Genomic DNA, 24,051 nt, shown 5'->3' with positions numbered 1-24,051 from the left:
ACACGGAAGGATTTCGGGGTAGTTTCCATATTTCCAACAAAACATAATAGAAAAAAGAAAACTCTGAAGGCATCTGGTTTAAAACTATGTAAATCAGGTTTCTGGTTTCATAACAGCCTTAAGTCCCAGACCTACCAAGCGTCACAAGATTTAGTTAAGACCGAAATCTGCTGAGCGTCCTGGGCCAGCCAAACCAGCCGTGGGCACAAGTGGAAGACAGGAGGCCTCTGTTAACTAAGGGGAGCTAAGGTTTTCCCAACAGAGCGAGGAGGGGGGCAGGAGGGCCCCTCCCAGAGTTTCCAAGAATCTCTTAAGCGGTCTTGACTGGAGCCCTTTCCATCATAGTTAGGCTCCTCAAATTTACCCCCACCTCCAGGCTATTCCCTACTGAGACCCCCCGCTCTTGTAGCTTTCTACAGTATCCTTTCAATACTTTGACAACTTGCACTCCCAGCTCTAAGCTTATACTGGCATCAAACTTCGAATCCCTCTCTCACACGTGCACACTGGAGACCAGGACTACTGGAATTAAAAGCTGGTTAGACAGGGTCTAGAGACCCTACATTCAAGAGTGCAATGGTCCCTTCAGATCACTTAGCATCAATTTGCTGGTCCATGCCACAGCCTCCCTACAGGTAAAGTTCCACTTCTACTAAAAGGGCCCACTGGGTATGTAGGGCATTCAAGTATCCTTGGATGTGGTGGGAGAGACACAGTAAAATGCCCTGCCTCTGGGCTGTTTAGGTGGCTGTCCTGCTGACTCCTGCCTTCAGGGATAAGGAAACCCGCTAGCAGCGCTTCTCAACCTGTGGGTCTCGACCCCTGAAAATACATCTGCATATCAGATATTGACATTACGATTCATAACAGTAGCAAAATTACAGTTATGAAGTAGCAACGAAAATAATTTTATGGTTGGGTGTCACCACAACATGAGGAACTGTATTAAAGGGTCGCGGCATTAGGAAGGTTGAGAACCACTGCGCTAGAGCCAGGGGCCCCTGGACTGGCCTCCATGAGTCTTCTCCCAGGTGGAGAGGTGGCAGGTGCCACCCTTCTGCAGCACTTTCAGTTTTGCTTCTGGGGCCTGAGCCGTGCCAGGCCTTGGCTGCAATGCACAGCTGGAGAGCCAGCCCCATTTACCACAAGGAAACTTGCTTCGGCCAAGATCGTGGGCCCAGTTCTGCTGTCCCAAGCAGTTTTATAGAAGGTGAGGTGGGACGGCCCGGAGGCACTAGCCAAACCAAGCAGACCAACTGAGCTGCATGTGGCATCGGGGCCAGCCCAGCCAGCTGTGCGGGAGGGCGGGGCTGGGAAATGCCAAGTCAGCCACATTCCAGCCTCTTCCTGCAAGGCCATCAACAAGTAACCACACTGGGCAGGAAGGAGGAAACCACAATAAAGACAGTCTCTCCTGGAGGGACCACAGAAGGCCCAGGAGGTTCACATGTCCCATCCCACCTCTCCACACAGTTGCCTTTCTCCAGGGCGAGTGAAGAAAGGACTCAAGCACAGTCCTCCAGCTGGGATCTCAGAACTCGGCCTTTGGGACTGATAAAGGCTAGTTGGGTGCCATGGGAGGACTGATCTAAGGGAGAACTCTGCTTCGTGAAGCCTTGGTGGGAAGGACCAAGAGGATAATTCAATCATCCAAGATGCCTTCATTGAGAACGGCTGCCATGAAAAGACACTAGGCCAGCCCCTCCCATGCACCAGCCACAGGCGTTTCTAGGGACACCCTTCTACTTTGTCTATTTTTAGATTTGGGTGGCACTGCTTTCCCTCTAGGTCAGGCTAGCAGACCAGAAAAGGAAGTAGACCTCTCTCTCTTCCATTTCCTGCATCTGAGAAGTCTTCAGAGCCTATCGATCTCATTCCTAAAGCTTCAGTACATCATCCCTTCCCCATAGCTGTAGTCCATTCTTCCTCACTCTTCACAATGACCATTGGGTAGCCTTCCTGTCCCGACTGGCTGGGGCCCTCTTTGCCATGAATCACAAGACCCAGCATGATCTGGATGCCGGCCAACTCTGCCGTCTCATCTCCTGCCTGGCCACAGCCTGCCTCCCAATGTAAGCCATGCTTCTTGCAATTCCTTCCACAAGGACCTACCTTGTTCATATCTCACTACCCTTGCAGCCCCCTCTGCTAGGATGCCCTTATCCCTGGTGCATCTAAGTCGGAGCATTTTCCCATTTGTAAGCGAAGAGGTGGCTCCAATGTCGCCTCCTGTGTAAAGCTTTCTCTCACATGCCCTCCCTCCCCTGAGTCCCTGCAGCACCTTATCTGCCTCTATTATTATACTGACTTTAAAGTGCAACCACGTGATTAGCTATCTCTTCTTCCAGGAGCTCCTCCAGACCAAGAGCTGTGCCCTTGTCCCCGAATGTCCCCAGAACCCAGCGCAGAGCTTACATGAGGGGAGGGCAGAGATGTTAGAGTTTGAGCAAAACTAAAATCTCCATGCCTGACAGGTGAGTTGGGAGGGAAGACACCCTGCGTTCAGCACTGTCCAGCATCCCTCTTGTCCCTTCTCCCACTGTCCTGAGTAGGACTGTTTCCCACTGGCCTCAGCTGATGTCCAGCTTTAACTGCCAGACCCTGAGCGGAGGCAGGAGAGCCCGGATGTGGTTTCCTTTACGCTCGTGTGTGCATCAAAGAGAACTCAAGTGCTCTGTATCCCCTCCCTGCCCTCCCTGCTTCCATCATATGCCATCGATCTTTCTAACTCTCTATCCCTCTCCCTTCCTCTCTATAAAAAAGCAATAAAATATAAAAAAAAAAGATATATTTCTCTGTATCAGACAGAGATCCCTCCACCTATCCACCCACCCTTCTAGCTGTTTAATCATTTAGCAAATATTTATTGAGCACCTGCTATGGGCCAGGCACTATTCTGAATTCTGGGAATAAACACAGCAGGGAAGAAGGACTGGCCCTACTCAACCCCTCCCCAGTCTCCACAGCATCTGGGAAAGTCAGGGGCCCCATGTTCCCCGCTGGGCCCAAGTCCTGCTCACATTCTCACCTCTCGCCTCCAGTGGGCGCTGCTGAGTTAATGGCCTGCACCATGTCCGTGGTGAGGGCATCCAGGAGGCTGGTGATAAATTCCATTTTCTTTCCTTCCGGACAGCCTGAAAAATACGGTGAGGTTTGAAGGCTGATGCCAGGTAAATAATCAAGTAAACAGTTTCCTCGGCGACCACCATTTCCCAAACCTCTCCAAGTCCTTCTTGTCCAGCCAAATCCATTTTGGGAATCGTTTACTGCTCAGATGACTCTCACAAACCTCCACAGTTCCTCTACCTGCAGCCCACAAAGGACCGTCAGACAACATGGATAGTAAGGCTTTTAATTTGCTTTCATCCCACAAATTTTTGCTGTGTGTCAACTCGGGCACAAACTTTTGCTGTGTGCTAACTGTTAGGGATATAACACAGGGTATAGTGTCCTCATCCTCGTTAAGTTCACAGTCTACTGGGGAACTCCAGCTGGTTCTATTACAGCGTGACCAGCAGTCTCTGCAGGCAAGGATAGGAAACAGCGGTCTCTCCAGGAGCTGAAGGCACCAAGGTCAATGTTGACTCAAATAAACCTACCAGTGTACCTATCCAAGAGCCTCCTCCCCTTTCTCGCTTCTCTTCTCATCCAACTTAGATGATAATGATCAAATCTCCCTTATAAATGCTCTGAAATCCTTTGCTTTTCTTCTCCTCCTTTGCTCTATTCCAGCAAGACCCAAAGCACGGATCAACCTTCTCACAGATTTGCTCTTTCCAAGTCGACAGCTCAGTATTGCTAGTGTGCACACCACCACACAAATGGGTGTCCCTGTCAATTCAATGGGTCCCGGACACTCCCTACACAGTCCTCCTTGGTGACTATTCATTGCAAACACTGCAGGTCTCAGTGTACCTTCTGTGCAAATACCTCTTCAGGGAAGCTGCAGACTCTGAAGTAGGCTCTCCCTGCCCTTCTCACAGCACCGTGCTCTTTCCCTTCAGAGTTCCTGTCGCTGCTATTTGTATGTCTGTATTCATTTATTTGTACACTCTCTGTCTCCTCCACTATGGAAACCTCATGTCAATTTTTGTTGTTGTTAATCCTCACCTGAGGAAATTTTTCCATTGAGAGTGGAAGGGAGGGAGGGAGAGAGAGAGAGAGAGAGAGAGAGAGAGAGAGAGAGAGAGAGAGAAAGAAAGAAACATCAATGTGAGAGAGACACATGCTTTCATGCTTTGGTTGCCTCCTACAGGTGCTCCAACTGGAGCTGGGGGTTGAACCCTCAACCCAGGTATGTCCCCTTGACTGGAAATTGAACCCAAGACCCTTTGGTGTGTGGGCTGATGCTCTAACCACTGAGAAACACTGGCCAGGGCCCATGTGTCACTTTTGATCATGCAATGATACTCAGTGCCAGGCACACGGAGAATCCCAATTCACGTTTGCTGAGGAGATGGCTAGAAGGAACTACCCCAGCCTCCACAACTCCATTCTTGTAACAGGGTGATTTCTACACACCTCACTTGGAAACCCCATACCTTCAAGAGCCTCTGTTGCCAGTTCTCACACTGGAGTCCTGATGGGGAATGGGGAATAGGGACGGGGAATTGGAAGGGGGGCCCAGCTCCCACAATCACGGGTCCCAGTTTATGCTGATTTAAACGAGTGTTTCAAGCCACCAATCTGTAATAATCTTCTCGTAACTCATTAGCAGAGTACTCTATGAATAAGGGGGAAGCCAGCACAGAAGCCATGTAGAGGTCCTGGGCCCCCCACCTGTGTGTCTTGTGTCATAGGCCAGTGACAGTCCTGGGCCACCAGGGATCATCGCAAATGCACTTGGCAGGGCAGGCGACAGGCAGTGCCCACATCCCCCAGGACAGCCCCTCCCTGTAAGCTGTCTGCTCTTCACAGCCCTGGGGAAAAGGGTTCGCAGCACCCAGAACGCTGTCCCGGTCACCACAGGACAGAGAGAGAATGATAGGATTGCAGGGACAGATTGTAACCCAGTGATCACATGTTGAAGATAAAAAGGTCAGGGCAAGGAGGAGAGACAATGTGCTCAGGGGCACAGGACTAAGTAGGGACAAGTCCCGGACTGGATGCAGACCCCACAGCTCCTGGCCCCGTGCTCCCAGATGCCCCTGTCCAGCACGCCTGCTCCATCTCACAGACAGGACACAGACCTCAGGAGGGAGCACTTTGCACGATGAGGAGGGGGTGCAGAAAAAGGTGAGGTGCCAGCAAGGGGCAGCGTCATCTCCCACCTGGCAGCTCCCTGTCCTTGAAGGGATCATCCACTTCCGTGCTCTTGGCCCTGGCGTCGCTCTCACAACTGGGCATCACGTAGCTGGGGAGAGAGAGATGATGCGTGAGGAGGGGACTTCAGCCACTGCTGCAGCAATGATCTGTGTTGTCATGAAGCCTGGAGCTCCCAGGGCCGGCAGGGAAGTACCTCCTGCCCTGGCCAGCAGCCTCACTGAGCAACCCAGCGCAATGTTCCCACTGAGACGTGTCCTTCAATCGTTTAAGCATAGAGATGGCACCGTGTGTCTGTACACGGGATCTTGTTTGATCCATAGGACCTAGTGAGTCAGGCAGGGCAATAGCTTCTCATCGGGGAACTGGGGTTCAGAGAGGCTACCTACTTTTCCCAGATCGCCCGGCATCCAGGACCCAGATCTCTCTGTCAGAACCTCATCTGCCCATGAAGGGAGGCGCTGCTCCCCCAGTGCCTTGATTCCCCCAACCCAGGGCAGTGAAGCTGGGAGGGGCCGGGGGCCAGCCCCAGGATCCGCCCGGGGGGACAGGACAGGCTTGGGGGACTTACCGTGTGGAGGTCCCAGGCAGCGGGCGCCCCGTGTCCACCAGCACACACCAGCAGTAGCCCGTGGACTGGTGGCACTGCACCGGCTTATAGAGCCCCCCAGGGGCGCACTCTGGGATGACAATGCCCTCCCGGGGGTTCTGCCGGGCCTCCTCCAGGGCACTCTGCCTCTCCTGGTCACATGAGTGGACTTTCTCTGCAAAAGAAGACACAGCTTGTGGTTACTATCCCTCCCGTGACTCATCGTTGCTGCCCTCCATGCAAAGACCCAGCCTGGTCCCAAGGAACTGAGAGCTTGGCTGGCGAATCCTCAGGAAGAGCAGAGCGGTGCCTCCCCGCCTCCAGGCTCATCAGCATCCACACCCAGTAGGCTCCAGCCAGGGACTGCGGCCACTCCTTACCAGGGCAGCGGTTTGCCAGGGGCTGGGGGGAGTGGGGGTGCATTTCCCGACTGTTTCAGAGTGGCTCCTGCTGTGCACTGTCTGCTGTCACAGTCACCACAGCAGATGCAGGGAAGCCTGCCTGTGGACTCTCCCAAGCCCAGACACAGCAGGACAGAGCCACGGGCCGCCAGCCTCAGCGGGAGCCATGCTCAGTGCCCAAAGGGGGCAGACACGAGGCCCTGCCCGCTCCTTCCCAGCTCCAACAAGGCTGGACAAAGGAAGCTGACGGGACTTGATCCTATTACACAACTCTGCTTCCCGCAGTGGGAGGGAGCAACGGGCTTTCGGGAAGGTGTCTGGACCCCATGGCCTCGGGGACCATGAACGTGTCTGGACAGTCACACTTGGCTTCCCTGGAGCCAGGGCCGGGCTGAGGCGTGTGCGCTGCCCAGCGCCAGGAAGGCCGGGTTAGAGGGCCTCAGACCCACACGGCCACCGGCCTGCAAATCCCACCCCGTCAACCAGCCAACCCACCTCACTTCCCTTTCTTGGTTTTCTTGTTATTGTTGTCGGGCTGTGCTTCATCTTGCAATTATTAAAAATAAATAGCATTGGGTTTCTTTTTGTGTTATAAAGAAATATTTAAAAACCCATAATCTCACCAATTCAATGCCACCTCCCCTAGATCTTTTCTTATGCGCGCGCGCACACACGCAAATGCATATGCATACGCCAACTTGCATTTTTACAATTAAAGGGATCACACCATAAATCTCTACTGTTACTTTTTATCTACTTATTTATTTGTTTGTTTCCCTTATTACTTTATTTTTTTTTCAAGATCATTATTCAAGAACTTTCCTCTTGAAGATGACAGGAATACAGCCTTGAGCGTGCCGTGGAATTTCCAGTGCGTTACAAAAATACCACTCCTAGGGCCAGGAATTTGGTTTCAGCAGCCTGGAGACTCATGCTACTCACTGAGCAACCGAACAAATGATCAAAATAACAGAAACTCAACTCTCGGGGAGCCAATCCCTCTGAAAGAATGGCTCTGTTAATGGTACACATATGAGCAGTGCAGATGTTTACGCTGCAGTCATGCCCAGAGATGCAGAGCAGCTCCACTCTGCCTCCGAGAGACACCGGGTGATAGGGAACCGACGGCCTCACAGAGCTGAGGAGTGGCTCACACTGCAGGGGGAGGGAACGTTTCCTTGGGGGCCTAAGAACATCTGAGGGTCAGGAGGCAGGTGTGGATAGCACAGCCACTATTACAACATCATTTTGAAACTGCAAAGTGAAAAACATACTATTGTTTTCATCATGCAAACACAGCAAAGCTAAACCGAATTGCCTTGGCTGGGGAACAGTTCTCCACAGCAGACCGGCGTTAGACTGAGGGTTCTGAACCGGAATACAGCTGCCACCTGCACAGCCTCTGGAGGCGGCTTAGGAAAGGGACGTAAGCCGATGGGTGAAACCTGGTTGGAGACCAGAGGTTGCACTTGAGCTCCTGGCTGGGAAGGAACCCTGGCACCTTCCAGGGGATTACGCAAGTTTTTCAGCCGCCGCTCAGCCCCAGTGTGGTAGCCTGATTTTCCTACCTCGTATTTCATGCCACAGAAAAGGCGACAGAGGAGCAAAACCAAAGGAAAACGGCGTTTGACCGGCACCGCGTTGGTGAACAACCTCTGACTGAGGCTTTAAATTAAGATCCTGTGGTCCAACATTCTAAAGCCATCAATCAGACTGAAAGCCAGACACAGAGAGGTGGGGGGGAAGCTCCCCCAGGAGCAGAGCGCATGATGAACCTGACCTCACACCACTGGGGATCCCGCAACTGCGGAAATGTGGAGAGGGGCCATCTCGGGAGGGTGGGGACTGCGGTTCGGGGGGGGGGGGGGTCTGTCCGGGAGTCGCTGGAGGCTGTTCTGAAATGCTTACAGCAGCTTCCATAGAGGCTGCACCACGTTCGATGGAGAATAAAAACCATGCAAATGGAAAACATGGGGGTTGGCGTGGAACTAGAGAGAAGGTTAAATGCAGGGGTTACCCCCTTTTATTTGTTTGTTTGCTTATTACTTTACGGTAGTCCCTACAAGTCTGGGTGCCCCTCTAAGAGAGAGACAGGAAAGGTTTGTCATAATAGCGCTAGCAGTTTGTCTTCCAACAGAGAGAAAATCTCCTTTAAAACCATCTTTAAACTAATCATAGTCAAAGCAAACATTCCGTGCGTAGCATGTGCCCGTTGACAAACCAGGGGCTTTCCTTGCCTCGTCTCTTCATCTGTGTGAGGTGGACATTATCATTATGGTCGTTTTGTAGACAAGGAAGATGAGCTTCGGAGAGATCCATGAACTCTCCCAAGTTCACTCAGGCTGGGAAGAGGAGGGCTGGGGTCCTGGTCGAGGGCTTCTGAGAATCAAGCCTGTCTTGCTAACCTCTGGACGGTCCTGCCTCTGATCATTGGCTCTTGGAGAAAAATATGTTTATTTTTATAGTGTGGAGTTTTTCCAGGTCAGTCTCCTTGCAAACGACCCCAAATTGCTGCCTCAAAACACATACTTGCTCATTCTACACAGCACAGCTTCTTCTGGAACAATTTCCTCAGCTTCAGCATACTATGAATCTTACACCCAAGTGTTTTTCCCTCTTTGCCTTGGAACTGGAAAACTTCAAGCCAAATTTGCACCTCGCCTGCCATTACAGAGGAGTGACATGAGTACCAAGAGCATTTGAGTGTTTTCTGTGCGCTGAGCTTGATACTGACACTTGCACTAACTCACTTGAAGCTCATCAGCAGCCTCTAAGACAAGTGTTCTCATTACCCCCGCTGCGCAGAGGAGGGCCGGGAGCACAGACTGGCTGGGTGGTCTTCTCAAGCTCATACAAGCAGGAGGTGGCAGAGCTGGGGTTTGCCCAGGCAGTCTGACCCTAGGCCAGTGATGGCGAACCTTTTGAGCTCGGCGTGTCAGCATTTTGAAAAACCCTAACTTAACTCTGGTGCCGTGTCACATATAGAAATTTTTTGATATTTGCAACCATAGTAAAACAAAGACTTATATTTTTGATATTTATTTTATATATTTAAATGCCATTTAACAAAGAAAAATCAAGCAAAAAATGAGTTCGCGTGTCACCTCTGACACGCGTGTCATAGGTTCGCCGTCACTGCCCTAGGCTGTGCTCCTTACCTCTGCAATATTGTCTCTCACCGCCATAGACAGGCCAATCTGATTTTATTGTAACCCGTGTTCTTCTTTTCTTTGGTGTGGCAGATTGTTACAAAATGGTCCCTAAATCCTTCGCTAATTCCCAATCTTGATTGTGCCCAGAGTCGATCCTTTTGTTCTGGGGACCTTTTCTCTTTTATCATCTTTTGCTTTTTTTTTTCCTCCTTTACTTTTTAAATTAGGTAATTAGGCCACACAATGAATTGCACCTCTCTGTATCCGGCCCTTGTGTAACCCCTCCATGTTTGTTGACTCTGATTTGCTCTGATCAATGGAAAGGGCAAAGGTGACAGTGTGTGGCCTTCAGTCCTAGGCCTTAAGAGGCCTTGAAGCTCCCAGTCTCACTTTCTTGGAAGCCACCTTGAGACCACCACCAAAGGAAGCCGGTCTAACCCCTGGAGGATGAAAGGCCACAGAGGAGGGCCAAAGGGGCTCAGCCTCAGCCAGTACCGACTGCCAGGCGGGAGAATGAGGTCATCTTGACCATTCCAGCCCAGCTGACCCTCAGCTGGATGAGTCCCAGAGTGAGTTCAGGTAGAACCAGCCAGGGAACCACCCAGCCAACCCATAGAAGCAGTAGAAAGAACACATTTTTATTTAAGCCATTGACTTTTGTAGCATCTTATTAAACAGCAACAGATAACTGAAACACTAGACTTGCTCAACTCTTTATCAATTTACCTCATATTTTTGTAGCCCTCTCAGACCCTTCAGCCAATCAATCAATCGACCAACTATTTCTACAGTGTTTCTCCAGAGGTCATTCAAATACTAATCACTATGTAGCAAGGATGAATGGAAGAAACGGGAAATATCATCAAGAGAAAAGATGTGTCATCAGAGACCAAGGCTAAGATCATCCACACCCGCATATTCCCAATAGCCAGGCACAGATGAGAAAGTCGGACAGAGAAGAAGTCCAATAGGAAAAAATTTTATTCATTAGAAATATGCTTACTTTATGAACACCCTGGACCACCAGAAAGATGAACAAGTGGATCCTAGAGCAACTTAAGCCTGAAACATCTCTGGAAGCAAAAATGACAAAACTGAAGCTGTCCTACTTTGGACACATCATGAGAAGTCAGGGTTCTTTGGAAAAGACAATGATGCTGGCAAAATAGAAGACTGAGCATGAGAAATTGACTCCATAAAGGAAGCCATAGGCATGAATCGATAGCAGCTGAGCAGGGCTGGTGAGGACAGGACATTATAGACATGGCTCATTCATAGGGTCTCCAGGAGTCAGAGCTGACTCACTTTCACACACACACACACACACACACACACACACACACACACATTCTGTCTCTGAGGACCCAGAAGCCAGTCCCAGCCTTGGAGCCATTTTCACCCCCTACCCTCTGAGTCCCCACCCACATGAATCTTACAATTTCCAACTGTCAGTTTTCCTAGACACCAAGAGGTCACCTTCTGGAATGCAAGGCAAGGAATCTATGTCAGGGGTCTCTTCATGGCCCTGGGTCAGAGAGGGCGCTCCCCAGAAGTGAACACTGTTGTTCTAAAATATTCCATCTCTGCTTAGGAGACTTCGAGGAAGAATGACAAGATTAGGAGGTCTGGCCTGATAACTGAGAATGGGCCAGGGCTCTCTGTAAACACTTGAAAGACATAAACAGCAGGGGAGAGGGAACAGTCGGGGCTGCCCAGGGAGCCTGGGCTACCTGGCCACACATTCTTACACACTCATACCACCCACCCCTATAATCCAATCCCAGGTGATGGAGAGAAGAAGGGAGAGCCAGGCCACTTCCACCTGGCAATGGTAGTTTAAGCTTCACTCACAAGCTCTGACGTCCTAAAAGAAGAAACACAGCGGAAAAGCATCCTGTGGGAGACATGGGAACACGGTCCAGCCACTGCCACAGAAAACGCACCGAACTCCGTACCCACAATTCCACCAAGCATCTGAGCACAGCAGGACTGAAGTGGGTGGGAGAGGGCAGGGAGGGGACGGGAAAGAGAGACTGGGCTGAACCACACGAACACAAACCCCGTCTGCAGGCTCAGGGCACGGGTTCTTATGTGTCCAGCCAAGACGGGATAAGCATGGAGAACAGCTCTGTCTGCTCTGGCCAGCCCAGGCCTCTGTGCCTCTCAATTATTCGTGGTAATTAGCAGCAAAGGGGAGTGTGGACAACCTAAATTCTCCGCTAATCCCCAATCTTGATTGTGCCCAGAACTGATCCTTTTGTTCTGGGAATCTTTTCTCCTTTATCATCTTTTGTTTTTTTCTCCTTTACTTTTTTTAAACAAAAATGGCCAACAAACATAAACATTACAAGATCCTAGTTTCAGGTCCTTGGGCTGGTCTTTCTTTCTGGTTGCTGCCTTCTGGAGGAGGAGCTGCTGAAGGAATGAGCAGACGGAAAAGCCGAGGCGCTGGGTAACCCAACATCCAAGGAGCAGGTACAGGTGAGCCGGTCACGTAGAGAACGCTTTGGAGAAAGAGCAGGGAACCTCATGGTGATGGAGGCAGCACAGTGATGAGTGGAGACAGAAGAAAGCAGTCAGAGATCAGTAGCAGTTAGGCTTTCTAGAAAATCAGAACTAATAGAAGAAATATATATGGAGAGAGAGAAGAAGAGAGAGAGAGAGAGAGAGAGAGAGAGAGAGAGAGAGAGAGAGATTTTAAGGAATTGGCTCAAGTCTGAAATCTGTAGGGCAGGTTAGAAATTCAAGCAAGAGTGATGGTACAGTCTTGAGTCCAAAATCAGTAGGTCAGGCCAGCAGGCTGGAAACTCAGGCAGAGTCTGGAGACAGAAGTCCTCCTCCTTCAGGAAATCTAGGTTTGTTCTCTTCAATTGATTGCACGAGGCCCAGCCATGTCATAGAGGGTCAACTCCTTCACTTAAAGTCAACTGATTTTAAGTGTTAATTGCATCTAAAAAATACCTTCACAGCCACATCTGGACTAGTGTTTGCGCAAACTGGGCACTGCACCCTAGCTGAGTTGACGCATACAGTTTACCATCACAAGGTCCATATGAAAACTGAGACAAAGCCCAATCTTATAGAAAACCAGACACAGAAGGACCAAGAAGGATTGTGGCCATAGAAACACGCACTGGGAAGGTGCCTCCTCAATGAGGAACATGAACTTTCCAGAGAAAGGACCGGAAGCTCTCTTCCTGGTGAGGCTCAGCTGGTGATGAAGGGCAGCTGTCAGACCACTCTGACCAAGAGCTGCTTACACCTGAGAAAAGGAGAGTGGGAGCTGAGGGCATGGGGGACAAGGTCCTGAGAGAGGAGGGTGACCCTGAGTCTTGGACCTAACACGGGATCCTGAAAAACACGTGAGATTGGGGCTCACAGGGAGATGGCAGAGAAGGTTGGGGACCTTCATGGACCTGGTTCTCACACAGGCTGGTACTGGGTGGGGGTGTGCTGGCACCATGTCGGGCTTATAATACGTGGCAAGAAAAAAGAAGAGGCCGCATGATCTTAACCTACCCTCATTCTAGCCGCCCTCCATGCCTGAGGGCTCCAACCCAGAGGGCAGTCTCCTGCGCTGAGTCTAAGACTATCTGCTCCCCTCATGCCCACCTCACCCCTGGTACTGTGGCCTGACCAGACTGTAAGCTCCTGAGAGCAGGGGCTCTTTCTCATCCTTTCTGATCCTTCACCACACCCATCTTTGGCCCCTGGCTCCCTTTTTCATAGCTGAACCATGGAACCTCAGGTTTAAGGGACCCACAGAGAGTATTTAGTCCTAAAACCTCTCCATTGCTTGGATCCTGCTGTGCCACCCCCAGCCACAGAATTCTGTTCCAGCCTGACCTTCAGGGATGGGACCACCCACTGCTGAGTGATTGCCAATCAGTGGGGATGAGGCCACAGGGACTGAAACAAGAATATCTGTCCCTTTGACTCATCTTGGGAAATGATACACTCAACCCTCAGACTATCAAGTTCTGGATTTTCTTAGGTGGAAAAATCAATAAAAAGTTACCCGCTTGAAAAATGAGAGGAGCTTATTTATGTTTCATTGCAAAAGGAATCCGTCCCACCAGCCAAGAATATTCAGAAAAACACTAGCGCTGTGTCGCCTACAATTACCCCGAAACCCCTTCAAATACCTCACAGCCACTTAGCTTCTTATCAAAAATGAATGAAATGCCGAACAATAACCCAGAATAACAAATTGTGTGTTAAAAAAACCACCTTCCAGAGGCGTAAGAAATCGCGTGGCTCCTGGTCAGAATTCCCTGGGCTGGCGCGTGGGATGGTGCAGGGATCTGGCTGAGGAGGGGACAGCAGAGACAAAAGGAGGGTGGGACCAAGTTTGAAGGTACTGGTACTGACTCCTGATATATATATATATATATATGTGGTCTATTTTTATTGATTTCAGAGAGGAAGGGAGAAGGAGAGATAGAAACATCAATGATCAGAAAGAATCATTGATCGGCGGCCTCCTGCAAGCCCCACATTGGGGATCGAGCCTGCAACCAGGGCATGTGCCCCAACCGGATATCAAACTGTGACCTCCTGGTTCATAGGTTGACGCTCAACCACTGAACCACGCCAGCTGGGCCTGACTCCTGCTCCTGAAGGGCTGGCCAAGGTACTGAAGATGTGGCCCCCGGGGAGGAGATGCTACTGGAGACCGAGTCTTCGGGAGGGATTGAGGAACATCACTGAGCAGGCCCTTCTTGGTGGGTTTTTTTTTTTTTTTTTTTTTTTTTGCCACACAGAGTTCTAGCATTTAAGGTTTCAAGCCAACTACGTGAAGAAGTTATTTTTCTTATTTGTGGACTTTGCACTTTTCACAGGAGGGCTAAGTGGCCCCAGAGGACCATTTTTCTGAGCACCATTTGCTAGGCTGGTTCTGCCCTCTCACTGTGGGCTCTCCGTCACATCCAGCACTGAGCTGCCACTTGGCCGTCGCCAGTTCCTGAGCCTCCGGGTCATACAAGGACTCCAAGAACCCCACAAAGAGAAGGGAAACCCAAAGAGAATCACTCAGGGCTCCCTTTGGAGCAGAGGGCAGATGATAGGCCTGGAGAGGCCCAGAGGAGAGTCTGGCCAGGGCAGGGAAGGAGCAGACGCGCTGACACAGAACTAAGTCAACCCCTGAAATTGTGCTCAGGTGAGTATCAAGTAGGGGTGGGGCGGGAGAATAGAAACAGAATATGCACCCATTCAAAACCATCGCCTCTTCCATGGGAATAAGTTTCCCCATCTCATTTCATCTAAAGGCCCTATTCCCCATAGAGTAGACAACCAAATGAAGTGAAAACGATAACATCATCTCCCAATCTTGACCTACAATGGGACCTTGGACCACTTCCCTGGAGGAAGGCCCCCCTTCTGCTGGACTAACCAGCTGAGAGAAGAGATATTCTGTAGCTCCGGCCCAGGAGAGTGGGGTGCTGTGAAAACTCAGCAGGATGGCTATTTCCAAAGGCCAGAGGGAACTCAGGGCAGTCAGAGGAAAGGGGTTCCAGGAACGGATGAGGTAGGTGGGGATATCTGGCTTCCTTGGCAAGGCTGAAAGCAAGAGTAAGTGCCTACTACCTTGCTCCTGTACATGCCACCCCAGGGCCTGCACATGGAAGGTTCTGTCGCTGTTTCATGGAAGTCAACCATAGTTAGAATAGAGACAGTGTAGCATGGAGGTCAAGACGTGGGCTTTGGGAGATGAATGGATTAAAAAGTTGTACATTTACACCATGGAATACTATGCAGCTGTAAAAAAGAAGGATCTCTTACTCTTTGAGACAGCATGGAGGGAACTGGAGAGTATTATGCTAAGTGAAATAAGCCAATCAAGAAAGACAAGTATCACAAGATCTCACTATATGTGGAATCTATTGAACAAAATAAACTGATGAACAAAAAAGATCCAGAGACACTGAAGCATGCAACAGACTGCTGTATTTCAGAGGGAAGGGGGTGGGAAGAGATTAACGAATAAACTTATATGCATATATACATAGCTAATGGACAGACAATAGTGCGGGGAAGGCCTGGGGAGGGGACGGGAGCCGGGTGGAGGAGGTCAATGGGGGAATATTGGGGGAAACCTGTAGCACTTTCAACAATAAAGATAAGCTTTAAAAAAAGACATAGTCTTTGGGGTCAGAAGGATCAGCCTCTACCAACTGTTAGCTCTGTGACCTTGGGCAGTTAACTTAGCTCTCTAAGTCCCTGGTTTCTTACCTGGATAGCAGAGTAACAACAGCACATGCCTCATAGGGTCATTGTGAGGACTAAATGCAATCGTGTAAGTCAAGCGTTTAACCTGGCACCAGAGTTGATAAATGGCAGATTGTTAGCTGGTCTGTAGTGTCCTCAGCAAATGTGGAGTAAACCCAGACTTCCTGACCCATCCCAGTGATGGCCAGTCCCCTCTCTGGACTGCAGGGGCGGACCACAGGCAGGCTGTGGGAACAGCCTGCTCCGGGTGCAGGCAGCAAAGGGCCACCCTGTAGGCAAACTAAAAAAGTAATAGAACTGAGACTCAGTCTGCTTTTCATGTCACCATGCAGCAACTCAAAACAATGTCTGTGATAGAATAATCCCCTCCCCCCGCACTGAGGTGGACTGCCCACCTTTAGGCACACCGCTGTCCAACGGTCAGCTCCTTCCTGAGATGGGCCTTGTATTTCTTCCGTGGGCCCCTCAGCACCAAGCAGGGGACTTGAGACATAGTTGTTGATGGGACTCTGACCTGGGAAAGGCCCTTAACTAGTGTGGGCGCCTTCTTCTCACTTGAAACGAAGCAGTGGTGCCAGATGAGACCATGCTCACGGCTCAGTGTCAGGTACGATCCCCACACTCAGGGGCCCACAAGCACCGGGAAGGCCTGATGTTGGGCAGGGCTGCTAGGGGCCTTCAGGTTCTCCCTCGGTCCTCGTACTGCCCTCCACACTCATGTGTGTGGCCCAACCTGCTGTGGCTCAGAGGCCCCACCTGCAGACCAGAGCCCACAGCCGGCGCTGGCTGAGAGCACTGCTCACGGCAGGTGTGCAGCGCCTCTGGAAATCAGGCTTGTGGCTGGGATGAAGGTGAGGAGGTGTGAGGGAAAATCACACACCATCAGCCTAAGCAATTTCTCTCTGTGGAACCTAAAATGGCCACGCACAGTGCACCACTGTGACCTTCCTTCCCACACAGACAGAAACTGAGGAGTAAAAGAAAACAAGCTATAAATTCTACCAAAGATATTTCTTCTGGGATGGATTATCCCAATATAGCAAAAAACAACACTTTTCCCACAAAGCACCACTGAATCACATCCACTCAGATTTTAGAAAAGGCTCCATCTCCGTTGACTCATGCCATTAAGTGGGCTCATGTGACCCTCCCACCAAAAATAAAAAAATTAAGTGTGGTTTTGCAACGAGAAGTGGCAAGTTGTCTTCTTTTGAGTTCTTCTCAGTAACTCGTTGACCTTGACCTGAGAAGCTCTGTCCCTTAAGGACAAGAGCTAGTCAATAAAAATGCAGGCGAGAAGGAAGCAGGGGGCACAGGCCAAAGGGGGAGACGGGAAAGAGATTTTTTTAATTTGTCCAAATAAAGTATCATAACTTCACTCTTCATGCCCCAAACCACTAATGCTGCCTGGGAGTGTGTTTATAAAATCTATACCCTGCCTACTTCCAAAGCCGTTTGACAAATAAACACAGAATGAGGACCCTCAGATCAAAGCAGAGATCATCGCTGACTTCTAGCAAATTGGAAGGAGTCAATTACAATCCTCGGCACGACCTTTGATTTCCGTTTTTTTTTAGCAACAGAGACCAAAAGGAAAACACAGGGACACGTGGTTTTGCTATCAACACCAAAAAGCATACAAACTCACCTACAGAAAAAACAGCACCTTTGCTGGTCGAGCAAGTTCCAGAGGCCGGATCATACCCCCACATCCCACCCACTCTCCTTCTGTGTTCCAAGCAAACAACGTGGGGTGAAGGCCCAAGGCAGCCAGAAAATCTAGTTTTAAAACAAGTAAGGATGGACCATGGGGGTAGGCTCTCTGGGGCCTCTAAATGTGTTTATGGCTCCTGTCTGCAAAGGGAAAACTTGAGAAAGGCCTTTGTTGCCACAGAGAAAGCCGTAGGGATGCTCGCCCGTCCCAACTCTGTTCCATTGGCCATGACTGGCCGAGGCACCTGCATAGTTAGACGGGCAGACGTCCAGAAGGCCAGTCAGAGAAGTAAACATCAAGGGTTTGTTTTTATATAGATATTTTAAATGCACACAAGCCCAGACCCGTCCTCGGCTGCTAACGTTAGTGGATTACTCATTCTTCCTTCCAATCACGTCATGTGCGAGGTTCCAGGTGGCTGCGGGGTATTTGCTTACAACGGCTACCGCTGGTTTCCCTGAGAGCTGTTTATTTTTCCAGGCCTCAGGTCATTACATCACCCGCGGTTTCTGGGCAGGCCAAGAGTGCTGGTTTGGGGGTGGGGGAATCAGCCAGGAGGTGCAGTTGCCTCAGTGACCCCAAGTCTCAATCATAGCAGCAGCTCTCTGGGCAGGAACTTCCAGGTGAGGAGGAACAACACAAAGGGCCCAGAGGAGCAAGGCTCCAACACGGGCAGGTAAGGGCAGGATGCTGCGGACGGCTGTTTGGTGACATGGGTGGGGAGGTAGGCACACTCACTCATGTATGAAGAGACAGGGGGCCATTTTCCAGGCAGAACATATAAGAAATGCATTTCCACCTGCATCCCCGCTGATGGCTGTCTCTGGGGACAGTTACCATGAGCTGCTGCCCAAGAGGCAAGGAAGGAAAGACATGGTCTTTTTAGATTTCACGCAGGCGGCCAGGTTCCAGGGCCTTCTTGAAGTCCCAGATCAGATCATGAAAGAAGTTAATGAGAAAAGGTGGAGATAAAGGAAAGAAAGAGATGGAGAAGGAGAAAGGGAAGGTTAGTGACCTCACCAGAGGCTACAGAGTCAGCCACTGGGACCAGGGACTGAGGGAAGGTGCCCATGTGCTGCACAAAGAGAAGGGTTAAGGCTCAAAGACCATAGTTCCTGAGAGAGAGCATTTTTTCAGAGAAGAAAGCATAGGCTTTTCCCATACCAAGAAAATAAAAAGGAAAGAAAAGACTTGTATAAATCACAGTTGTAGCCAAATGTCCACAAACAGTAACATTAGAAGCAGTGGGGTATGGGATGAAGAATGAGATGAAGCCTAGTTTTTGTCATTTCTTTAATCTCTCTACGCTCTGCTATAAAATGTAGATGACTTTAAAAAATTGTTTTAATTCTAGTTATATTAAGAAATTCCTTGGTAGCTAGCTCCCAAAACAAAAAACCCAGCAAGAGTTCATATTTTCTTATAAAAGTAGAACAAAGTTTCTGGCCAAGACTCATGCAAGAGAGACGATGCCCGCTCTCGAGTTCTAGGTGTCAGCCGGCCAGGTACGTGGTTTGCTAAATGCAAGCATCCCCGGTGTGAGAATCAGAGAGAAGTCCAACGAGGCAAACCTGTCAACGCTGGACCTGCCAAGTCCTCAAAAGGCGACACTGACCATGGTGAATACACGACAAAGCCTTAAAAACAAGGACCAACACCTCCGGGAGGAGTGAAGGAGACAGGCTAGGTCTGCAGGCATACGTGTCATGTTATTGCAAAACTGCGGCTGCCCAGTGGAACCTCTCCAACATCAACAGTCCCCAGGCCAGAAAACAAACCTGGCGTCACAGGGTCTGAGTGTGAAAGACGGACGTTTGGGGTGTAAAAGAAACTGGGATGGCCTCTTTGCCTCTGAGGCAGAGAGATGAGAAGAGCACTCACTCAGTCGGTTCTGAGTCCCATTCCAACCTCCCCAGAGTTGTGGGCCAAAGTGCCCTGGAAGCCAGAATCTTTCAGCAAACTCTACCGGGAAACTGTTTCAGGGGCTTGACCCAGAGGTTCCAGTCCATAGCAGAGCCAGCTGCCCGGACACGAGGTGCCATTAAGGTATATCTGACTCCTCATCAAACCAAGTGAGAGAATCTGAAAAGTGGCGAGCACAGCCCGGCCAGTGTGGCTCAGTGGTTGAACGTCGATCTATGAACCAAGAGGTCCCGGTTTGATTCCCGATCAGGATACATACCCAGATTTCGGGCTTGATGCCCAGTAGGGGGAGTAGAGAAGGCAGTCAATCAATGACTCTCTCTCATCACTGATGTGCGTGTTTTTAAAAAAATATGTTTTTATTAATTTCAGAGAGGAAGGGAGGAGAGAGAGAGAGAGAGAAACATCAATGATGAGAGAGAATCATTGATTGGCTGCTTCCTGCACACCCCACACTGGGGATCGAGCCTACAACCCGGGCATGTGCCCTGACTGGAAATCAAACCATGACCTCCTATTTCATAGGGTCAATGCTCAACCACTGAGCCATGCCGGCTGGGCTCGTCATTGATGCTTTTATCTCTCTCTCCCTCTCCTTTCCTTTCTGAAATTAATTAAAAAATATTTTTAAAAGTGGCTAGCACAATACATAAAGATATTTCTTCAAGAGTAGCTACTACTTTTATCTCTCCCCCAACATCCTACCCTATACCCTAACCTTACAGACATAACCTCACAGATAAAACTGGGGCCAACCAGGGAAAAATCAAATTGGTTGCGTCACCCTAACAAAAGGAAGGTGATTACAGCTGCCTGGCAATCATTTCTCCATACTCATGGCCCATACTCATCCAACTGGAAACCATATACAAGCAGAACTTACGGAAGCAGACAGCATCCGCTGACTTGGCATTGCCACTTGACTGCATGCAGAGAATACAACTCAAGAAGACAGGCACTCTGTTCCCAGGGCACGTGCTTTCCTCCAGCCCCACCACTTGCTAGCTGTGACTCAGGACAAGTTACTGTCTCTCTCTACCTCTGACCCTTCGCCATGTAAGATGGGGACAATAACAGCACTTATCTCATAGAGTTGTGGAAAAGCTCAAATGGGATAACATATGTGACGTCCTACAGGACCAGACACAGACGAGCTCCGATGACAGCGATGACTCCGGTTTTACTGAGGATGATGATCTTGCCTCCTCCATCCTTCCCCAAAGCAATCAAACACCTTGAGCTAGCTTCTTTAATAGATATATTAGATAGCCAATAAAGCCCTGGTCCTCACAGAGTTTATAATCTAGGTAGAAAGATTAACCACTTTCGGATGAAAATGAAGCAATTCATGGGAGCTGTTGCTAAATGTCAAATGAGTGTTCCAGGCAAAAGGTGCTGAATCATTTCAGAGACAGCACACTCTCATATCGACCACCTGGTCACAGAATTAAGCCTTGTACTGGGGCTTTGCAGAGCTGCTGGGGCTCAGGGACTGAGAGACCATTTGCAGATGTCACTTCCAGGTGCCCCAAGCACCAAAACCACTTCTCTTTGACTTATGCTCTTTGCCTAACAGTGAGGGGGAGTGGAGAAGGTCCTAAGTAGAGGCTTCTTAGATGCTTTTGCTTCAGGTGACAATCACAAATTCTTTCCTTATTGAAGAATTCTCACTACAAGCAGCATCATTAATATTCCTATTTTTTCCTACCAGTAATGATGATAATAACAAACACATGTACTTGCAATATATCATACACTTTCTATTGATCACTTAGCCAGGTATCAGTCAAGTATTATACAAATGTTAACTCAGTTTAACCACAATTCTTTGAGGGAAAGATCATGATTCCAGATGAGAACTGAGGCTCAAGGGGATGATTTGACTTGGCTGAGTCGCACACTAGTATTGGAGCTAAAAAATGAACTCTAGCCTGCCGGTGTGGCTCAGTGGATTCAGTGTCGTCCTGTGCACCAAGAAGTCTCGTTCGATTACCAATCAGGGCACATGCCTGAGTTGCAGGTTCGATCCCCAATTGGGGGTGTGCAGGAGATGGTCTATCAATGTTTCTCACTCATCAATGTTTCTCTCTCTCTCCCTCTCTCTTTAAAAGTTCAATAAAAACATATTTTAAAAAGTGAACCCTAGATTTCACTGATTCCCCAAAGCCTGTGCTTTAACTACAGCCCTGTTTTATCAAGAATCTGGCCCACAGGAGTTCACATGGTCTCTTTTCCACCCACCATCCCACAGCGACTCCAGCTTTTACCAAACAGGGAATCATACACATGCTGCAGTACTGGCCTGCCCAAGTCACAGAGGAATCAACCAATGCTGCACTGATTCACCTCCATAGTCTAACTCACTCCACGCATGCTAGTCCCCATACTACCATCTTTAGGACAGAGCTAAAGGGGGCCAATGACAGCACACTCATGAATTACTGGCCATATAAAACTCTTGTCTTCCAGTTGAAAGGGATGTAACTTTTGTTTATATTCCTTGCTATCTACAAGAAAAAAGATGATATGGCTAAATTCAACAGGCAAGCATAAATTATGCCAAATGGCATTTCTCACAATAAAGCCTTAGGCTAAAAGAAGGATGATTCCCCCTGATAAGAAATATGGATTGGGTCTGATAATATATTTCCTGTTGATGGACATCTGGTCTTTACTAATGGTAAGTAAACCTTATTGACTTTGGTCTTCATGATGGTAAATGAACTCTAAAAATCTGATTATCACCTTTCTACAAGGGGTTCAGCTAGTACCAAAACCTGACTACTCACAAGTTCCTCAAAAGATCAGACTAGAAAAGATACAACCAGAAGCATTTATTTAGAGCCTTAAAAACCACACAGAACCAAGGCTCTGAGACTTGAAGTAACACTGCTCTATGTCCAACCATTCTTCTTTCAAATACAGAAAGTCAATTAAAATATTAAAACATAGAGCCAGAAGGTTGGGGTTTTTTAGCTAAAAGTGTCAACTGCTCATGAAAGAGGATCCCTGAGATAATAATTGAAGATGATTAAAGATGGAAGGAATTGTCTCATCCAATCTCATTCTACAGCTGTAGAAACTGAAGACCAGAAAGGGTAAATAACTTGCGCAAGCCTACCCAGTAGGTAGTCATGGGGTAACCATGGGGCAACCATGGGCTATCAGGTAGGCATATAATCCAAGTCAGATCATTTACCTGAATTTCTTACATTGGTGTTGTTCAGTTTGGAGTCCTTGATTACCAAGTGCTTAATCCATAGAGTGGGAGCTGTGATTTCTGAAAGAAAAAAAAGGAGAGAGAAAATGAAGTCTAGGCAAAGAGAGCATGTAAATTGGACTATAAACTCCCAGACTTCTTAATAGCATTTTTAAAGCCTGAGGCATTGAGGCTTGACTATCTGCCTCATCTGCCCTTTGTCCCCAAACCTCCCCCTTCCTTGCTGTGGAAGCTCCTCTCCCTATCAGTTTGTAGGAGCCAAGCAAGGGCTCCTGTTCCGGGAGGCAGAGTGGTCAGCGTCCAGAAGCACTGAGCCACTCCATCCAGGAATAAAAATATTATCCCAGGAGGTGAGGAACCTGGGCCAAGCCAAGTCTCTCTCAGCTGCTTCCCTGGAAGAACTTAAAGGGGATAAGTCAACAAACGAACACCAGACAAACCCACAAAGGCCATTGTTGGAGGAAACGGCTGAGCCACACAGATTTTAGGTGCTGAGCCTCTCCTGCATGTGGGAAAGAGAGTAAAGGGCTGGTGTGTGCTTCATGCCCTGTCCAATGGTTCCTCATTTAACAGAGGCTGACCCCCATCCAGAGAGCGCGGGGGTGCTTCTAGGCCAGTGATGGCGAACCTTTTGAGCTCGGCGTGTCAGCATTTTGAAAAACCCTAACTTAACTCTGGTGCCGTGTCACATATAGAAATTTTTTGATATTTGCAACCATAGTAAAACAAAGATTTATATTTTTGATATTTATTTTATATATTTAAATGCCATTTAACAAAGAAAAATCAACCAAAAAAAATAAGTTCGCGTGTCACCTCTGACATGCGTGTCATAGGTTCACCATCACTGTTCTAGGCCCTCCAGGGACAGATGACCATGAACACACTGTAGAGTGACAAGATCTTCAGTGGGGGTACTGGGGAGGTCGCCTAAGCTGGCATGGTCTCCATTCTCCACCCAATCCCCCAGGGTCCAGGCTTGCCGGTGATAAAGGACCTTTGAGGATCACAGAAGCATTGGAACTTCTGGGCATGAACACAAATATGTCCCACGAAATGATCAGTGGCAAAGGACAGCTCATGCTAGGGCCATCCCTAGCCATAGTACCAAACAGTGGCATGATTTGTTTTATTCCTCTGTCTCACTGTCCAGGCTCATGATCCAGCCTGCATACACTCGCTGAAAGCTACTAAAGGTTGCTATACATTGCACCAAGGGCTGAACCTAGCTGTCAGACTCGGCACTGTGCCGAGCGTCCAGCTCCTCCTCGTGGGAACCCGGAGTACTTAGCAAAGCACTCTGAAGAATAGGCCCTGAGCACCTCAAACTCAAATCGAGGCCAGCCTTCTGCACCCCAAGCTCTTCCTCAACACTTCTTATACCTCTGGGGACATCTATTTTGCCACCAGCCACAACTATTTCTCTTGACCTAGAATTTCTTCTCTCTCAGTTGTCTTGATTCAACTCTCATGATCCCTACAACTTAACCAAACCAGCTCCACTAACCTGTCCCTTTCCTGCTACTTTCCTTACTATGTCCCATCCCCACAATACTCCCTCC

General features: G+C 49.0%; 1 protein-coding gene across 7 annotated transcripts in view; it reads right to left on the bottom strand.

Moving 5' to 3' along the window:
- Window positions 1-24,051, bottom strand: part of SMOC1 (SPARC related modular calcium binding 1) — a 137,606-nt gene that overhangs the window by 11,221 nt on the left and 102,334 nt on the right. For all 7 annotated transcript variants that reach the window (XM_014457833.2, XM_023755875.1, XM_023755876.1 and 4 more), the window contains exons 7-10: window positions 22,469-22,549; window positions 5,834-6,026; window positions 5,271-5,353; window positions 3,029-3,134 (exon numbers count right to left, since the gene is read on the bottom strand). In XM_014457833.2, the coding sequence (XP_014313319.1) occupies window positions 3,029-3,134; window positions 5,271-5,353; window positions 5,834-6,026; window positions 22,469-22,549 (463 nt within the window). The remainder of the gene's footprint in view (window positions 1-3,028; window positions 3,135-5,270; window positions 5,354-5,833; window positions 6,027-22,468; window positions 22,550-24,051) is intronic.

The sequence above is a fragment of the Myotis lucifugus genome, unplaced genomic scaffold (assembly GCF_000147115.1).
Source record: "Myotis lucifugus unplaced genomic scaffold, Myoluc2.0 scaffold_85, whole genome shotgun sequence".
Lineage (NCBI taxonomy): Eukaryota > Metazoa > Chordata > Mammalia > Chiroptera > Vespertilionidae > Myotis > Myotis lucifugus.
This window is presented reverse-complemented; position numbering and strand designations above follow the sequence as displayed.